Raw genomic sequence first — 18083 nt, forward strand, 5'->3', positions numbered from 1 at the left:
TGTCCGCGTTTGCCCTGGTTGACTGTTTGCCGGAAGAGGTTTGGGCGAAGTTCCCGGCAGCTGCAGTGTTAATGGCTGCTTGTGGGCGCTGCCGGGCGGCCTCCTTCTGCGGGCGGCTCGCGGTCTCGTGGACCCCTGTCGGCTGCGTTGGCCTGTAGAGAGCTCGTAGCTGTGCTGCTTGTGACTTGACGCCTGTAGAGAGCTTGTAGAAGTGCGTAGGCCTGTTGTTAGCCTGTAGCAGGGATTTTGACTCCTCAGTCTCGCCTGACCTCCTCCTCAGTCTCGCCTGACCTCCAAGGGACGGACGTTGACCTTGCTGCTGGCCGGCATCAAACCTTAACCTTGCTTTTCACCTCGTCTGGTGAAACGACACTTGTTATTTTGTGTGTGAATCGACTCCGTGTGTTACATTTTAACGTCACAACTTTTGAAATCCGTTCATCCACGTTTTTTATTAACCGTTACTTAAATAGGCCCGTACGCCTTCTCAGAAATCGAACGACTAACTGTGCTTGTTTACTAGTCTTATTTAGCACCACTCAACCTAATTAATTAACGACTAATTCAGTGCTGTGACGCGTCTAACTAGTGTTTGAAGTGTTGCGAGGATTACCTTACAGTGAGAGGACTTCCCTGCTGATCCACGAGCGGTTAAGTTATATATCGACTTTTTGTGTTTCCTGACTTTCCTAAGTAGGATTACAACTACACGACCTAACACAGCACCCAGTGAAAGACAGTGAGCTTCTTGTGTCTAACTAACGTAGAAAATCTGTCACTAACGTAGAAGTACGAAGCTTGACCCGTATACCAGCACACCTGTTTTGAAAAGGATGAAAAGTTTAATCCCCCAGAGAATTTTAAGCCCAGAGGGAAAACACGTGTGGGCCCTCATAGACTCCACACCTCAAACTCTCCCGCGTGACTCGACCGATTTAAAGCCGCCTCCCTCCAGGTGTTCACCATAACCCACGCGGATACAAAATTCATCTAAACTGTAAAGCTCACCGTTAAATCGTCTTGCAACAGTAAATAAAAAATAAATAAATAAATAAATAAAAAAAGTAGTCATGCCGTCCAACTATTTCAGTTGCTGTAATTGTTCAAAGAAATATGCTGCGATTCACTACCAAACCAGCGACTCGATGTGTAGATACTGTGTCTTAGACTTACGTATTCAGGCACTACAAACAACCAACGAGGATCTACAACGCTCCAATACGTTACTTTGGGACATCGTGACGTCATTTCCTCAACTTCCTACTCCTCCTCCTTCTTCTTCTTCTTCTTCTTCTTCTTCTTCTTCTTCTTCGTTCTCCGAAATTCTGACCCGATCACATACCTCCTCCTCCTTAGCCCCCTCCATTTCTCATCCCTCCCCCGCCTCCTCCCTTCCCTCCACCTCATCACCACCTCATCACCCTCCACCACCAGCACCGCCATAACCCCCGCCCCCTCCCCCACCCATCCCACCATCACCACCACGACCTACTCTTCCTCCTCCCCTTCCTCTTCCTCACTCTTCTCTTCCGCCCCTTCCTCCTCCTCCACCTCTGCCCCCTCCTCCACATCCTCAACATCCTCCTCCTCTATTTCCCCCCAGCCAACCCCTTCCGCCTCTTCCTCCGCCTCTGCCGCCTCCTCATACATTTCTTCTCCCCCCTCCTCTACTCCTCCCCAGTCAACCCCTTCCGCCCCTTCCTCCTCCTCCGCCTCTGCCACCTCCTCATACATTTCTTCTCCCCCCTCCTCCACATCCTCAACATCCTCCTCCTCTACTCCCCCGCAGTCAACCCCTTCCGCCTCTTCCTCATCTTCCCTTGGCTCCCCCTTGTCCCTCTCCTCTATCAGCCCTCCTAACGCCTCCACGTCCAGTCGCCACCACACTCCCACTCCTCACTACTCATCCATTAGACGCCACAAGACCATTCTTCCTGCTGTGGTCTGCGTAGATCAGACACAGTTTCGGGGCACAGACAAGCTGAAAACATTTGTTAGACTTGTAGGGGACTCGCTGGTTAGAGGTCAATTAACGGAATTCTGCGGCAGGAATACAGAGACGAGGAGGCGTTACTGTATTCCGGGAGCCAAATTAGACGACATTACTTCAGCTGTCGATGCTGTCACGGAACTCGCGAAGGAAGACACAGTTTATTTGATTCACGCGGAGACAAATGACGTACAGTCTACTCAAACTCAGGCCCTACTATCAAAATACCGTCAGGTCATTCGGCGTTACAAGACCAAGTCCCCTCCCGTCATTGTCTCTGGAATTCTACCTAGAATCAGCGCTTACGCCGGCTTCAACAGCAAAGCGAGCAACATCAATACTAGTCTGAAGGAAATTTGTGACGACGAAGGCGTGGCGTTTACAAATACCTGGCACCACTTCTTTGAGCGCCCAGACTTGTTTTGGAACGATGGACTACACCTGAATGAGGTTGGGTCGGCGCGTTTCGGGAGGCTTCTGGACGAGGCAGTGAAAAGCTTTTCGAAAAGCCTTTCAAAAAACGGCGGGCGAGGATGGGGCAAAGGCAGCCCTTGATCAACCAACCCGTAGCGTCGGTGCGACTCACAAGAAACTGTGTAACTAACGACGCCTCCGACAAGCGAACTGGTACAACTCGTCACGGCCACATTTCTATCATGTACACAAATGCACGTAGTTTAATACCCAAAAAGGACGAAATTAGGGCGTATATTGCAACAGAGAAACCAGATGTGGTAGCCATCACTGAGACTTGGGCCAACTCTACTCATCTAGAATCCGAACTGTCATTCCCTGGGTACGAAAGCTTCCACAAAAGTCGAAAGCACAAGAAAGGAGGAGGAGTAGTCTGCTACGTAAAAAGTACACTCCCTGCCATAAAAATAGACAAACAGGACGCAGAGAAATACGATTCTGTCTACGTGGAAATAACCGCAAGTAACAAGAAACTAACACTTGCAACCGTATACAGGCCTCCGAAACAACAGGCAGCCGATGAAACTGCCCTCTACGAAGAGATTCACTCTGTAACACAAAGCAAGGAAGCAATTATAATTGGGGACTTTAACTGCCCTAACATTGACTGGGGCCTGATGACTGGAGATCAAGAGGGTAACAGGCTTATAGAAATGGTGGAGGATTCGTTCCTCACTTAAGTTGTAACTCAACCAACAAGAGAAAACAATCTGCTTGATCTGGTATTAGTAAGGGACCCCGACCTCATTCGCGACTGTACAGTTGGTGAGAAACTTAATGGGTGCGATCACCATTTAATCCGTTTTAATATCAATATATGTCACAAACTCGTAGATAATCCGTCAGTGATACCAGATTACAAAAAAGGAAATTTCAACTTAGCCCGTGCGCTGCTTCCCCCTACGACCTGGGACCAACTTGGCATCACCGACAATACAATCGACAACGAGTGGAACGTCTTCAAAGATAAGCTGTTGCAAGTAGAGAAGGCTACAGTGCCTACGAAATCCAGGCGAGTAAATGGGACCGTAGATCCACCGTGGATGACCAGAGAAATAAAAAGGGCGGTAAACCTAAAAAAAAGAAATTATAATTTGATGAAAGAGAATGCTACGGCCGAAGCCAGCACACAGTACCACAACAGCCTCAGAGCTTGTCGCAGCCTTATTCGGAGTAGCAAAGCAACTATGAAAAGCAAATAGCGCGCGAAATCAAAACTAACTCCAAGAAATTCTTCACGTACATAAGATCGAAAAAGAAAGTAAAATCCAATATTGGTCCCCTGACAGACGAGACTGGATCTGTAACTCAGGACAGTAAACAGATGGCCAGAATCCTCAACAGTAACTTCGCATCCGTATTCACAGTCGAGGACATCGAAACCATTCCCGAGGGTCCTGACCCGCCGAGTGAAATCACGCCGCTGGAAATTGACTCAATATGCGACCGAGAAGTAAAAAAGTACTTGGACAAACTCGACACGAGCAAGTCAACGGGACCCGACAGTTTGTCCCCGCGGTTATTAAAAGAGCTTAAACAACAAATACTTCAACCACTCACTATCATATTCAACCGGTCAATTCAACTAAACAAGGTCCCGGAAGACTGGAAGATGGCGAACGTAACACCGATTTTCAAAAAAGGAGACAAAAGCGTTGCATTAAACTACAGGCATATAAGTTTGACATCGTGGCAGGAAAAATACTCGAAAAGATTATTAGAGATAAACTTGTTAAGTTTCTAGAAAACAATAATATAATCTCCGACACCCAGCATGGCTTCAGAAACAAGCGCTCCTGCCTAACGAATTTATTAGACTTCTTCCAAGGTATATATAAGAACTGGGATGCCCACATCCCCAGTGATGTTATATACCTGGACTTTCAGAAAGCATTCGACAAGGTACCGCACGAGCGACTCCTTAAGAAACTGCACTCGGCGGGCATCGGAGCCAATCTGATCGCGTGGATAAGAGATTGCCTCACCGACAGAAAACAACGAGTACTACTACTCAACGGACAGCCTTCCGATTGGCTTCCAGTCACTAGTGGAGTGCCTCAGGGGTCAGTGCTGGGACCCATCCTCTTTATCATATATATCAATGACCTAGAATCAGGACTGAAATCCACAATATCGAAATTTGCATATGACACCAAGGTGGGTGGAGATGCCCTCACAAAGACCGACTGCGAAATCATTCAGAAAGACCTCAATCACATTATCGAATGGTCGGAAAAATGGCAAATGTCTTTTAATGTTGACAAATGCAAAGTCATGAACATTGGGTCCCAAAATAGTAACCATACATACATCATGAATGGGAAACCTCTGCAAGCGATGCGGGAGGAAAAGGATCTTGGAGTCACTATCAGCAGTGACCTGAAACACGCGAATCACTGTAAAAAAGCATACAACAAGGCCAACATTATGCTCGGGTTTATAGCGAGGAACTTCGAGTGTAAAACACCAGACGTGATGCTATCCTTGTATAATTCCATGGTAAGACCGCACCTCGAGTATGCAGTGCAGTTCTGGTCTCCCAATTACAGAAAGGACATTGCTCTACTGGAAAGGATTCAACGACGCGCCACAAAGATGATTCCAACCTTAAGGGCTCAACCGTACGAGGAACGACTCAAGCGACTCAATCTCTTTACATTGGAGAAAAGACGCCTACGAGGGGATATGATTCAAGTCTTCAAGTATCTAAAAAAGTTCAATATCGTCGATTGCTCCAAATTCTTTGAACTGCAAACCAACTCAAGAACTAGAAATAACGGTTTACCCATTCAGTCGAGTCGATGTAACACAGACAATGGAAGGAGTTTCTTTTCAAACCGAGTCATCCGCCACTGGAACAATCTTCCCTCAGAAGTAGTAAATGCGAATACCATCAACTCCTTCAAATACAGAATCGACCGTCATCTCGCTGCGTCGGGAGTAAACTGAACAACGAGGGGCTTCCATCTGCTCCTCAATATCGAGGTGCTTTCATCTGCTCACCAAGCCCCAAGTGGCGGTCGAGCAGATTAAATCACCCAAGCGGGCGACCTCGTAATGAGCCAATAGGCTTTCCGTTGCCTGCATTTCCATGTTTCCATGTTTTCATGTTTCCCTCCTTCTACGCCTGTCCCCGGATTTGTTGGTGAGTTCCTGTGGTTTGGAGCTCTTGTAGGAGAACAAGGTAGCGAAGGGCTCGGGCGCATTGGGACACCGGCTGCCACCAAATAATGTAACGGTGTAACGCTTGGTTGCGGGGACTTGCGGGCGTAAAGGGAAACACTTGCTGTCTTAGAAGAAATATATTCTTAACCTAAGATACAGCGTAGCGTGGGTGAGAGAGAGACGAGATCGCTAGGTGTGTGTCGTGCGAGCTCTCTCGAAGGAGTGACAAATTATAGATTGGAAAATAATGAGGTTACAATTGGTCACGTATGTCAAGGTGACCTCTAAGCTTGATGAAATGCTTTGTATACAAACTGAGACGGTAAACACTAACAGCTGACATTCCTACAAGGTGGCGTGATCTATCTGTCGTGGGTTTTTCCATAGATACTGTATGCCTAATCCGTGGTGATAATAAGTAATAATAATAATAATACATCGATATACTACAATTACTATAATTACTATTACTTTTAGTTAGACCTCATCTTGACTATGCGGTTCAGTTCTGGTCACCTTACTATAGAATGGATATCAAAATGTTAGAATCAGTGCAGAGGAGGATGACTAAGATGATTCAGGGGTTGAGAAATTTGCCATACGAGGAAAGACTCAAACAGTTAAACTTGCATTCTCTAGAAAGGCGAAGGGTGCGTGGAGACATGATCCAGGTTTATAAATGGATGAAGGGCTTTAATAAGGGAGACATTCATAAGGTTTTGTTGGTAAGAGGACCGGGTAGGACACGAAGTAATGGGTTTAAACTGGATAAATTCAGATTCAACAGGGACATAGGCAAAAATTGGTTTACTAACAGGGTTGTGGATGCATGGAATAGGCTTAGCAGTCATGTGGTGAGTGCCAATACAATTGTCACATTCAAAAATAGATTAGATAAATTCATGGACAGCGATATTAGGTGGGGTTAGATACACGGGAACTTAGGGTCAAAGGGTCTGCCTTGTATAGGCCTACCGGCCTCTTGCAGACTCCAACGTTCTTATGTTCTTATGTTCTTAAGAAAAAAGAAAAAGAAAAATGGAAAGAAAGGAAGAAACATAAACATTTTTTTTTTTGTGAGAGAGAGAGAGAGAGAGAGAGAGAGAGAGAGAGAGAGAGAGAGAGAGAGAGAGAGAGAGAGAGAGAGAGAGAGAGAGAGAGAGAGAGAGAGAGAGAGAGAGAGAGAGAGAGAGAGATTTCATTCGTTATTCACTAATCTAATTGTAAAAAAATGTTAAGAAATTAGTCAAAATCTGATAAACAGTTTCTTCAAATTATTCATTCCCTCCCTCCCTCATTCCAACATTCAACCAACTGATCCACTCACCCATCCACTCCTCCACTCCATTAATGCACCACTATGAACTACATTCATCCACTAAGCTTCCACACAATAACCCAAACGTCCACTTAGCTCTCCGCCTTAATTTGCATTCATCCACCCACTCATCCAGTCGCCCATCCAGCCACCCATGAATTCTTCCACCCACCCACTCATCCTGTCAGCCACTAATTCATTCAGTCACTCATTCAGTCAGCCATACATTCTTCCATTCATACATTCTTCCACCCACCCACTCATCCTGTCACCCACTAATTCATTCAGTCACTCATCCAGTCAGCCATACATTCTTCCTTTACCCTTTCTTCCACTCATACATTCTTCCACCCACCCACTCATCCACTTCACCCCCCACTTCGTCCTCCTCATTCACTCGTACACTCATCCACCCACCCTTCCTTCCATCCACCCACTCATCCACTCCCCCCCACCCACCTTGTCGCCGTGGTACCAGAGGATGAAGGCGGGCGGCTCGGGGCTGAACCTGACGGTGCAGGTGAGCGCCAGCTGACTCCCGGTGTTGAGGTACACGTCCGGGCCCCCCACGATGGCGGTCTCGGGCTCTGGGGGGCGGCGGGGGGCACGTGAGCAGGGTGGAGCGGGGTGGGGCACGTGAGCAGGATGGAGCGGGGTGGGGCACGTGAGCAGGGTGGAGCGGGGTGGGGCACGTGAGCAGGATGGAGCGGGGTGGGGCACGTGAGCAGGATGGAGCGGGGTGGGGCACGTGAGCAGGGTGGAGCGGGGTGGGGCACGTGAGCAGGGGGGAGCGGGGTGGAGCACGTGAGCAGGGTGGAGCGGGGTGGGGCACGTGAGCAGGGTGGAGAGGGGTGGGGCACGTGAGCAGGGTGGAGCTGGGTGGGGCACGTGAGCGGGATGGAGCGGGGTGGGGCACGTGAGCAGGGTGGAGAGGGGTGGGGCACGTGAGCAGGGGGGAGAGGGGTGGGGCACGTGAGCGGGATGGAGCGGGGTGGGGCACGTGAGCAGGGTGGAGCGGGGTGGGGCACGTGAGCAGGGGGGAGCGGGGTGGAGCACGTGAGCAGGGTGGAGCGGGGTGGGGCACGTGAGCAGGGTGGAGAGGGGTGGGGCACGTGAGCAGGGTGGAGCGGGGTGAAGGGAAGATTATTACAGGTGGAAGGGGGAGAAGAGGTGCATGTTATATCATTTCTCCAATATTGTAATTCCCTTTTTTATTTTAAGTCATTTTCTCTAAAAAAAACATTCCGGATTTTTTGTTCCTTTTTCCTTGTGTGTGTTCCTTGCTCCTTACCTTTGATCAGTTCCTCTAATTTTTGTTAATTTTTACCAATATATTTATCTTATTTTTCCCTCTGTTTCATTCATCTTCGTTCATTTATATTAATTCTCTCTAATTTACACGGTTATTTTACCTAATGTTTGTTCATTTTCTCTTCTTTACATTCATTTTCCGCATTTTCTATTATTTTTTTCTCATTTTCGTTTATTTTTCCTCATTTTCTTTTATTTCCCGTCATTTGCGCTTATTTCCCTAATTTTCGTTTAATTTCCATTTTTACATTTTCGTTCATTTCCCTCATTTTCAGATCAATTTCCTTCATTTCCATTGATTCCCCCTCATTTATGGCCATTCCTATTCATTTCCTCTTCCTTTCTGCTCCCGTTTTTACATTTATCTTCATTTCCATTCATTTCCCCTCATAGCGGCCATTCTTACTGATTTCTGTCTCCCTCCTGCTCCTTGCTTCCCATGTTCCCTTCCTGTCCCTTCGGTGTTCCCTTCGGCGCTCCCTTCGTCCTCGCCGCGGCCATCAGCTTCCCCTCATTTGGGTGATTCTTGGTAATTTTCGTCAATATAAACAGGTTAGGGAGAGTGTGGGCGGCGGAGAGAGAGAGAGAGAGAGAGAGAGAGAGAGAGAGAGAGAGAGTTATGAAGTTAGTAAGGAGGGAGAGAGAAAAAAAAAAGAGGAGGAAGGAGAGTTCTGTAGTAAAGAAGGAAGGGAGAGAAAGAAGAGGAGGAGGAGGAAAGGGAAGATAAGTAGATAGAAGCGAAGGAGAGAGAGAGGGAAGGAAGGATGATTATGTAAATGCGGAGGAGGGAAGAAGGGAAGAGGAAAGGAGAGGAAAATAGATAATAATAATAATAACAGGAGGAAAGTAGAAAAGGAGGGAAAGGAGAAGAAGAGGAGGAAACAAGGAGAGGAAGGAAGCGAGAAGAAAGAGGTAGGAATAATGGGAGAGAGAGAATCAAGGGTGAGAGAGAATGGAAGGAAAGAAGGAAGCAAGAAAAAGAAAGAAAGAATGAAAGAAAGAAAAAGGAAAGAAAGAATGTTAAATGGAAAGGAGGGGAAAAGGGAAAGAAGAAATGAAGAAAGGAAGGAAAGAAAGAAAGAAAGAAAGATAGAAGGAAAGAATATATTAAGGAAGGATGGAGGGAAGAAAGAAAGGTAGGAAGAAAGAAAGAAAGGAAGGAAGGGAGGGAGAGAAGGAAGGGAGTGTGAGATCGATGACATATTGAAAAACTGACTGATTGACTGACGCCTCGAGTGACTTATTGCCTGATTTCCCGTGTGACTCAATTCTCGTGTGGCTCAGTTTCTTTCATTTTCTGCGCGTAATTGATAATAATGACCCAAAGAGCATAGGAACATGATTCTGCAAGAGGTCATCAGAAGTAATAGTAGTAGTATGGTAGTAGTAGTAGTAGTAGTAGTAGTAGTAGGAAAGAAGAAAGGGGAGGGAATGTAATAGGAAAGTAGAAGGGGAAGGAAAGGGAGGAGAGGAAAAGAGGGGATGAGAGAAGGGAGGAAAAGGTGAGGAGGGATAAGAAAAAGGTAGGAATATTAGGAGAGAGAATAGAAAGTGAGAGAGGAAGGAAATAGGGTAGAAAGGAAAGAACCTAACACTATTATCTTCCTAATCTATTTATTTATTTTTATTTATTCGTGAAGGTGTGTATCGTATTGACACTCACCACATGACTGCCAGGCCTGCTCCACTCACCCACCACTCAATTAGTGAAACATATATTGCTGATGGTTTTGTTATGTTTTTCATTCTGAATATATCCAACTTGAAGTCATTACTTCGTGTCCTCCCCTCCTCTTGTTCTGCTATACATCATCTTGTTCTCGTCACCGTCACCCTTATCAAAGCCCTTCGTCCATTTACAAACTTTAACTCATTACTCCGTGTCCTTCCCTCCTCCTGTCACCGTCACCATAAATTATAGCCCTTTGTTCAGTAATAAGCTGAGCCATCTCGCCCCACGCCCTCTTGACTAAGGTGGTCGCTGGCGGCTGACGCTTAACGACCTGACCGGCTGATCGGCTAATTGACTTACCGACTCACCGGACTCGATTACCCGCCTTCGCCTGATTGCCAAGTGACTGCCGTAGGGAGTGTTCAGGCCCCTTTAACACGGGGACACTTAGCAGCGCTTCTCAGCAGCGCTACAGTCGCGCCACGCACGAGCTGCTATACAAGTGGCGCTGCTGCAGCTCCGTGTGAAAGCTCCCATTGAATGCCATGAATCGTGACGAGCAGCGCTACCTTTGGTGGTCGTCACCATCGGCGAAGGCGACCACTCGAACTCGTCTGCGGCGCTACTTTTCGTGGTCGTGTCTGCGTGTGAAAGCTTCCATTCCTCTCCATTATTTACCAGCGGCAGCGTCGCTAAGTGGCCCCGTGTGAAAGGGCTGAGTGTGCCAGAGTTTGGATTACCATGTTTTGTACTAGGATAGTCATGTAAAAATAGAGCTAATTTATTTGCTTTACTCGGTTTGACGCGAACCGAACTCCTTAGTTTTACTGGTCTGAATAACGCGTGTTGGAAGAATGTGATGTAAAAAGCTAATTTATTTATTCTACTCTTTGTTCATATCGACGCGAGCCGAACTCTTCACTTAAATGTGTAATGTATTGATTTGAATTACGCGATTTTGAAGAAACGCGATGTGAATAAGACGAAATATTTTTTTCTGGTTTTGTTCAGGTTACGGCGAACCAAAATCGCTAATTGTGTTTTGTATTGATTTAAAGCACGCGAGTTTTTTATAGTAACGATGTAAAAAAACGTCAGTTGTTTATTTTGATCGTTTTGCTCAGATTAACTTGAATTAAAGTCATAAAATAACATTTCATTGTTGTGTATATATTTTTTTCTATGTTAATAATGCGAAATTAGGCCGCCTCCTCAGGGATGCTGTCGCCTTTGCTTATTGTATGTCACGGGGTAAAATAAGTGTTAATAACAGGCTTGTGCTCACAAGGCGGTAGCTAGCCCACAAGGGTTGATTCCCGCGGCCCGCCAGGAGACACAACGGTGTACACACCTGAAAAGGGAGTACTAACACGACTTACCTGCTCAAATCTCCCGTGGGGTTCTTATTTACTCTCCTTATGGGGCTGGAAGGCGCATACGCACAGGCAAAAGGGTTACTAATAAAGCTCGTGTACAACTATGCACTAACTTTATTACACACAAAGAAAACACAGACAAATCTCACATACACACTCAGCTGAGCCTAGCGTTACTCGTGCTCGCACAAGACTAACCTGCCCTGGCTACACTAACAACTAGCTACTTAACTTGGTGCGGAGGGAGAAGAGTAGAGGCTCGTTGCACACCCTTGCTCGAGGTGGCTGCAGCTTGTCCTTCCTGCCGTGGGTCCTCTCATCAGGCGCGTGATGTCGGCGGTAGATGCGGCTTTCAGGAAGAGGCCGCCGCGGACTTGACACACCCAAACTGAGACCCGGTGTGGGCTGTGTCCCGAAGTGGCGAAGCCCAGGATCCCCGCACTCCAGCAGGAGGAAAACCGCGTGGTGCCAAGAGGTAGGTGAGAGTAGAGGAACGTCGCCCCGTGACCTCGCCAGACGGCGGTCAGGGGGAGAAGGAAGCCCCGAGCCGTGGCGAGTGACCTGACGGGCCCCAACTCGCCCGGTCGAGATGCGAAACGCTGCTGGCGCGGAAAAATACAACAGAGGGTGCTGACAGCACTCTGAGCAATACTGCCATAGGCAGATATCGTTACACTTCCCTGACGCGCAGCTATAACTTGCAAGTGCATGGCACCGCAATATAAACAGCGGAGCAAGCTACGAACAGACACGAAGAGGAAGCAACAATCGCGAGCTAGCAACACAGGCCGCATAGCCAGGCCGCGGGCGGCAACAGCCCCCATGGCGGGAAGGACAAAGACAATAGCCCAACATCCTCACAGCAGAGGCGTACAAGCTGCAGTAATGCACACACTACTATGCATCTGCAGAGTGGAGTGGTGACTCCTGAAAGTGCGTAAGCGCAGGTAAAATACAGCGGGCGACCCGCAACGAAAATGCACGCCGTGGCATCACAACGCTCGTCGCCTAGGCAACGGACAGGCTGAGTCATCGTGACCCGCCCCGCGCCTAGGTCACGTGACGAACTAGGAAAACGCGTCAACAGCTTCCCTATCGCAAATAATATAAAAATAGCTTGTCGCGAATCTAAACCGCGACATTGTAATTAATTACTGGACTCATTAACTTTGCCTCGTTATTGATTACCTGACATAATAATTCCCTCCGGCCTTAATAACCGAGTAACTAAATAACCTGATGACCACCTGACGCGCTTCGTCCCGGTAATGACAGGACAAAGGTTGATGGGCGTCCAGTGGAGGTTGTTGATAAAGTGGTTAGGTTGTTAGGTGGATTGTTGGATACCTGACCTCCCTGGCTCCTTTGTTCACAACAACAACAAAATCATTACCTGACTCGCGTTGTCCTTGTAATGGCTGGACAGTGACTTTTGAGGGTCCAGTAGAGGGTGTTGATGTACTGGTTAGGTTGTTTGTGTGATAGATTGTTCGTTACGTGGCTTCCCTTATTCCTTCGTCAACAAACAACAAAATCAATACCTGACTCGCTTTGTCCTTGTGATGGCTGGACAGTGGCTTATGAGGGTCCAGTAGAGGGTGTTGACGTATTGGTTAGGTTGTTTGTTTGATAGATTGTTTGTTACGTCGCTTCCCTTATTCCTTCAAAGAACAACAACAACAACACATTCAATACCTGACTCGCTTTGTCCTTGTAATGGCCGGACAAAAGTTTAATGGGCGTCCAGTGGAGGTTGCTGACTGATTTGTTTATTTGCCTTTTTGAGGGATTCTTCGTTACTTAACTCGTTCCTTCTTCAACAATATAATCATAAACAACATCCTTCAATTTAGCCCACGCCCAGGAGCCACTTTCCCGTGTGTGGTGAGTGTCACAAGTGGCCAGACATTGAGCACACACGCCTGTACGGATTCTTGAAGGTGTCTATCGTGTTGGCGCTCACCACATGACTGACTTTCAGGAAGCATCAGGACGCCTCTACCTCTAACTGACTTCTCTTTCGGCCTCTCGTTCTGTTTTCTTTCACTAGCAGAGAGATAATCGAGGGTGAGAAAGGAAGAAACGAAAGAAAGAAATTAGAAAATGAAAGAAAGGAGATAAAAAGGGAAGGAAGGAAGAAAAGAAGAAAGAAAGATTTAAGTAGCGTTTAGCGGGCCTTTTCGTTCCTGTTTTGTTTTTCCCCTGCTCTGGTCCACTCCTCCACCACTCTGGCAGACAACCAGTTAGTTTGTCTTTGTTGTCTCTTAAATATGTCCACCTGGAACACATTACTACGAGTCCTGCCCGGCTCTTGTGATGCTAAACTCTTATATGAGTATTGGAAAGATGGTTGAAGTGACGGCGATGAGGTGAGGTGATGAGCCACAGGCATCACCTCACCCGCCTAACACGAACATCCACTCTCATCCACTCACCCACAAGGCAACGATGGTTGAAGTGACGGCTAGCAAACGAGACAGACAAATAGACAGTCTCTCGTTCAGCCCAACACAGGCAGACACTCCATCACCCCCCCCCCCCTCCCCGTCAGCCACTCACCCACGACGGCCAGGTGGATGAGGTGGCTGCGCGGCGGCGTGCTGAATATCTGGCACTCGTAGAGGCCGGCGTCCCGCTCCTGCAGGTGGTGGATGATCAGCAGCCACTTCTGGGCGGCGGTGGCGGCGGGGACGGGGGCGTGACGGGCCACGAACCGCTGGTCAGACGTGTAGGTGAAGCGGCCCACGGACAGCAGGTGCAGGTCCCAGTGGCGGATCCACGACACCTGGGGGAGGAAACAGGTGTGTGAGGCGACAGGTGTGTGGTGACAGGTGTGTAAGGCGGCAGGTGTGTGGTGACAGGTGTGTGAGGCGGTAGGTGTGAAGGGTTCGTGGAGGAGTAGACAGCGCGGAACCTCATTGTGACGACGTAGTGCCCGAGCTGACGCAAGAGGTTTTTTAACAGTAAAGGCGGCAGCTTCGGGCAAAAAAAAAAATATATATACCAAAAATCCCTCTGAGCAACACTCCTGCAAACAGATGGCGGGGGCAGTGGCCGAGAGGGAGGGTCAGATTCGACTGGTGTCCCGTTACTCCTCCCCGCGTGACAGCGTTCGAACCGGTGTGTATATCAGGCGGACACATAATAATGATGATAATGATAAAATGTGTGTGTGTGTGTGTGTGTGTGTGTGTGTGTGTGTGTGTGTGTGTGTGTGTGTGTGTGTGTGTGCGTGTGTGTGTGTGTGTGTGTGTGTGTGGTGTTTTTGTTTTCTTGTCCCGTAGGTGAAAAATCCTTGTGTTGTGCCGTCATAACTTTTTCCTTCTCCTCCCGAACGGCCCTTCATATATCAGTCCTTGTGTCGCTACGGGGTCAAGGTGTGGGGAGAGCATGGGGGCGGGGGTAAGTGGGGAAAGCAGGGGGAAAGGTGGGAGGTGGAAACGTTGCAGGTGAAGGAAGGGTGTGACAGGGGGGGGGAAGGGGTGGTCGGTGGGCTGGTGGGGGGTGAGGGGAAGGGAAGAGGGGAAGGGCGGGGTAATGGTGTGAAGGGGGAGAGGGGAAACATTGCTGGTGGAGGAATGGTGTGGCAGGGGGGGAAGTGAGTGTCTGTTGGGGGTGGGGGTGAGGGGAAGGGAAGGGGGAAGGCAGGGGGGAGGGGAGGGGCGGGGTGATGGTGTGATGGGGTTTTATGATACTGCTTATGTTGCTGCCGACGAGGGGAGGGGGAGGAGGGAGGGAGGGAGTAATCGAGTGAATGTATGATACTGTATTTCGTTATTACACTGCTGATAGAGTTGTTGTTGCTGCTGCTGTGGTGGTGGTAGTAGTAGTAGTAGTAGTAGTAGTAGTAGTGGTAGTAGTAATAGTAATAGTAGTAGTAGTAGTAGTAGCAGCAGTAGTTTGATAATGGGTCTACTGCATGGTTCCTATTTATCTTACTATCACTATTACTTTTCATTTCACTCTGTTATATTACTATTAACGTTACTTGTGGATTTTCACATCCACAATCTCTTCATCATCTGTTACTATTATTATTACGTCAGACCAGTGATCACCGTGCTCAAGTGTGGAAGAGGATCTCGTCTTTCCACATTCGTGCGACTCTACCTTGTGGACGCTTGTGCTGGAAAGGGTTTGCTCTTCTCAAACGCTTTTCAGCACCAGATGGTCGGATCGTGGCCCACAGGTGTGGGTGTGAGGGGGAAGGAGAGGAGCTTGATGGATTATGCAGCTGTGTAAGATAGGATGAAGCAGAATGTGTTGGTTGCAAAGAGAAACTTATAGGTGTCTGTTCCTAGCACACGCCTTTTTCTGCACGAGGTGTTCCACTAGTGTGCATGGGTGGGGGAAGGAGAGGGGCGTGATGGCTTTTGCAGCTGTGGATGAGGCAGAATGTGTTGGTTGCACAGAGAAGCTGTTCATGGATGTTCCTGATTACTTTGTGGTAAGGATAAAAGACAAAGGATCTCGTCTCTTTATACCTAAATGTGTGTGTGTGTGTCGTCTTAAGATTTACCCCCATAATAGGGGGACAGGGCCTTTGACCAAAAGGCGGCCCTGTAAGGGGGGGTGGGCAATTCAAGTCCCGGCGGGTGTAGGGACGCCTCCGCCGCCGCCACAGCCACGGGTAACAGCCGGCGAGCAGCGAGGGAGGCACGGGTCTCCGGGCAAGCGCCCAGTAGACACCCGTAGCGGTGCACGGGCGAGCAGCCTCATAAATGTGTGTTGGGAGGGGGGGGGGAGGGTTAGTGTGTGTGTGTGTGTGTGTGTGTGTGTGTGTGTGTGTATGTGTGTGAACGGGAAGCTGAGTGAGGGTGTTGGTGTAGGTGTGGGTGTGAGACAGGCGTGTGTGATGTCCCCGTGGCTCTTGGTGTTTACATGGAGGGTTGTACGAGAGAAGTGAAAGGCATTGGAGATGATTGATGTGTAGGGCTGAAAGTGAGAGGTATAGAGCAGTCTTAAGTGGCAGGGGATGTTTGTGGACGATACAGGAAATTAAAAGACGCCGCAGAGGATTGTGGATTAACATGACGGCGTGTGTAAGAGAAGAAAGCGGAAAGGAAAGGGAGACAAGATTAAGATAACGGTAACTGAGAGCAAGAGAAGGGGAGGAGAAAGGTAAAAGTAAATAAAAGACGCAGCAGAGGATTGTGGATTAACTTGACAGCGTGTGTAAGAGGAGAAAGATGAGAGTAAACGTAGAGAAGAGTAAAGTAACGTTATTTTAAAAAGCAAGGGAGGAGGAGGAGGAGGAGAAGGAGCACTAATTTGAGCGTGTGTAAGAGGAGAAAGATGAAACAAAAGGTAAACATGCTGTAGAGCATTGTAAATAAACTTAACATCGTGTGCAACAGGGGAAAACTGAAAACAAAGGTGGGCAAGAGTAAGGTAACGGTATTTAAAGAGCGAGAGAGGAGGAGGAGGAGGAATAATTTGACAGGGTATGAAAGAGAAGAAAGCTGAAAATGAAGGTAGACAAGAGTAAAGTAACGGTATTTTAAAGACCAAGAGAGGGGGAAGAGGAGGAAGATTAATTTGATAGCGAATGAAAGAGAAGAAAGCTGAAAGTAAATGTAAACAAAAGAGGCTGCAGAGGGCTGGTGATTTATTCTCCGAGATGAAAAGGAGAAAGTTGAAAGTAAAAGTAGACAGGAGTAAAAAGACTAGAGTAAAAGTAGGTAAGAGAAAAGTAAGAGTGAGGTGTGGTATTTGAAAGAGCAAGAGAGAGCAGACCATTGAATATACAACGCTATACAGAGTTAGGGGAAAGAGAAGAAAGTTGAAAATAAAAATGGACAAGAGTAAGAAGACTAGAGTAAGAGTAGGTAAAAGTAAGAGTGAAGTAACGGTGTTTGAAAGAGCAAGGAAGAGAAGACCATTGAGTTTGCAAAGCCATGCTGAGTTAGGGCAGAGAGGGTTAAGGAAAGACATGCAAGAAGAGTCTGAATGTCAATACCTAGGAACGACTGTATCCGAAACTGACCTCTGTTCTTGCCTTTAACACAAACTACTATTTCCTGGAACAGTGCTTAGCTTTATTTATTTATTTCCTGTTTGTGTTGCCCTTGAACCGTTTCCTTCCATTGCTGTAGAAAATATCGGAGTATGAAGGAGAGGTGAGGGAAGGGGCAGCGATGGGCAGACAGGTAACAGGTAGAGAGGGAGAGAGAAGAGAGAGAGAGGAGTCAAGAAGGGAAGTGTGGGTATGGGAGCAAAGGACGGTATAGAGAACAGCCTTATCCACCCAGCTCTGTCACATGCATCAGGAACATGGACGTGGAGTGTGGCACAGAAATCACGAACACGCGCTCCGGAAATGAGGAAAAGAGTGGCGTGTCAGGATGTGATGGGGAAAGTAATGAGAAAATGTTTGATGTGTGGATAATAGGATCATGCATGTGGCGTGTCAGGATGTGATGGAGAAAGTAATGAGAAAATGTTTGGTGTGTGGATAATAGGATCATGCATGTGGTGTGTCAGGATGTGATGGGGAAAGTAATGAGAAAATGTTTGATGTGTGGATAATAGGATCATGCATGTGGTGTGTCAGGATGTGATGGGGAAAGTAATGAGAAAATGTTTGATGTGTGGATAATAGGATCATGCATGTGGTGTGTCAGGATGTGATGGGGAAAGTAATGAGAAAATGTTTGATGTGTGGATAATAGGGTCATGCATGTGGTGTGTCAGGATGTGATGGGGAAAGTAATGAGAAAATGTTTGGTGTGTGGATAATAGGATCATGCATGTGGCGTGTCAGGATGTGATGGGGAA

The 18083-nt window shown here is 47.6% G+C and overlaps 1 protein-coding gene across 1 annotated transcript in view; it reads right to left on the reverse strand.

Annotated features, from left to right (window-relative positions):
• Nucleotides 1–18083, reverse strand: part of LOC126991470 (immunoglobulin superfamily member 10-like) — a 32811-nt gene that overhangs the window by 355 nt on the left and 14373 nt on the right. The window contains exons 3-4 of the mRNA XM_050850227.1: nucleotides 13866–14091; nucleotides 7407–7534 (exon numbers count right to left, since the gene is read on the reverse strand). Of these exons, the coding sequence (XP_050706184.1) occupies nucleotides 7407–7534; nucleotides 13866–14091 (354 nt within the window). The remainder of the gene's footprint in view (nucleotides 1–7406; nucleotides 7535–13865; nucleotides 14092–18083) is intronic.

This window comes from Eriocheir sinensis, unplaced genomic scaffold (assembly GCF_024679095.1).
Source record: "Eriocheir sinensis breed Jianghai 21 unplaced genomic scaffold, ASM2467909v1 Scaffold287, whole genome shotgun sequence".
Taxonomy (NCBI): Eukaryota; Metazoa; Arthropoda; class Malacostraca; order Decapoda; family Varunidae; genus Eriocheir; species Eriocheir sinensis.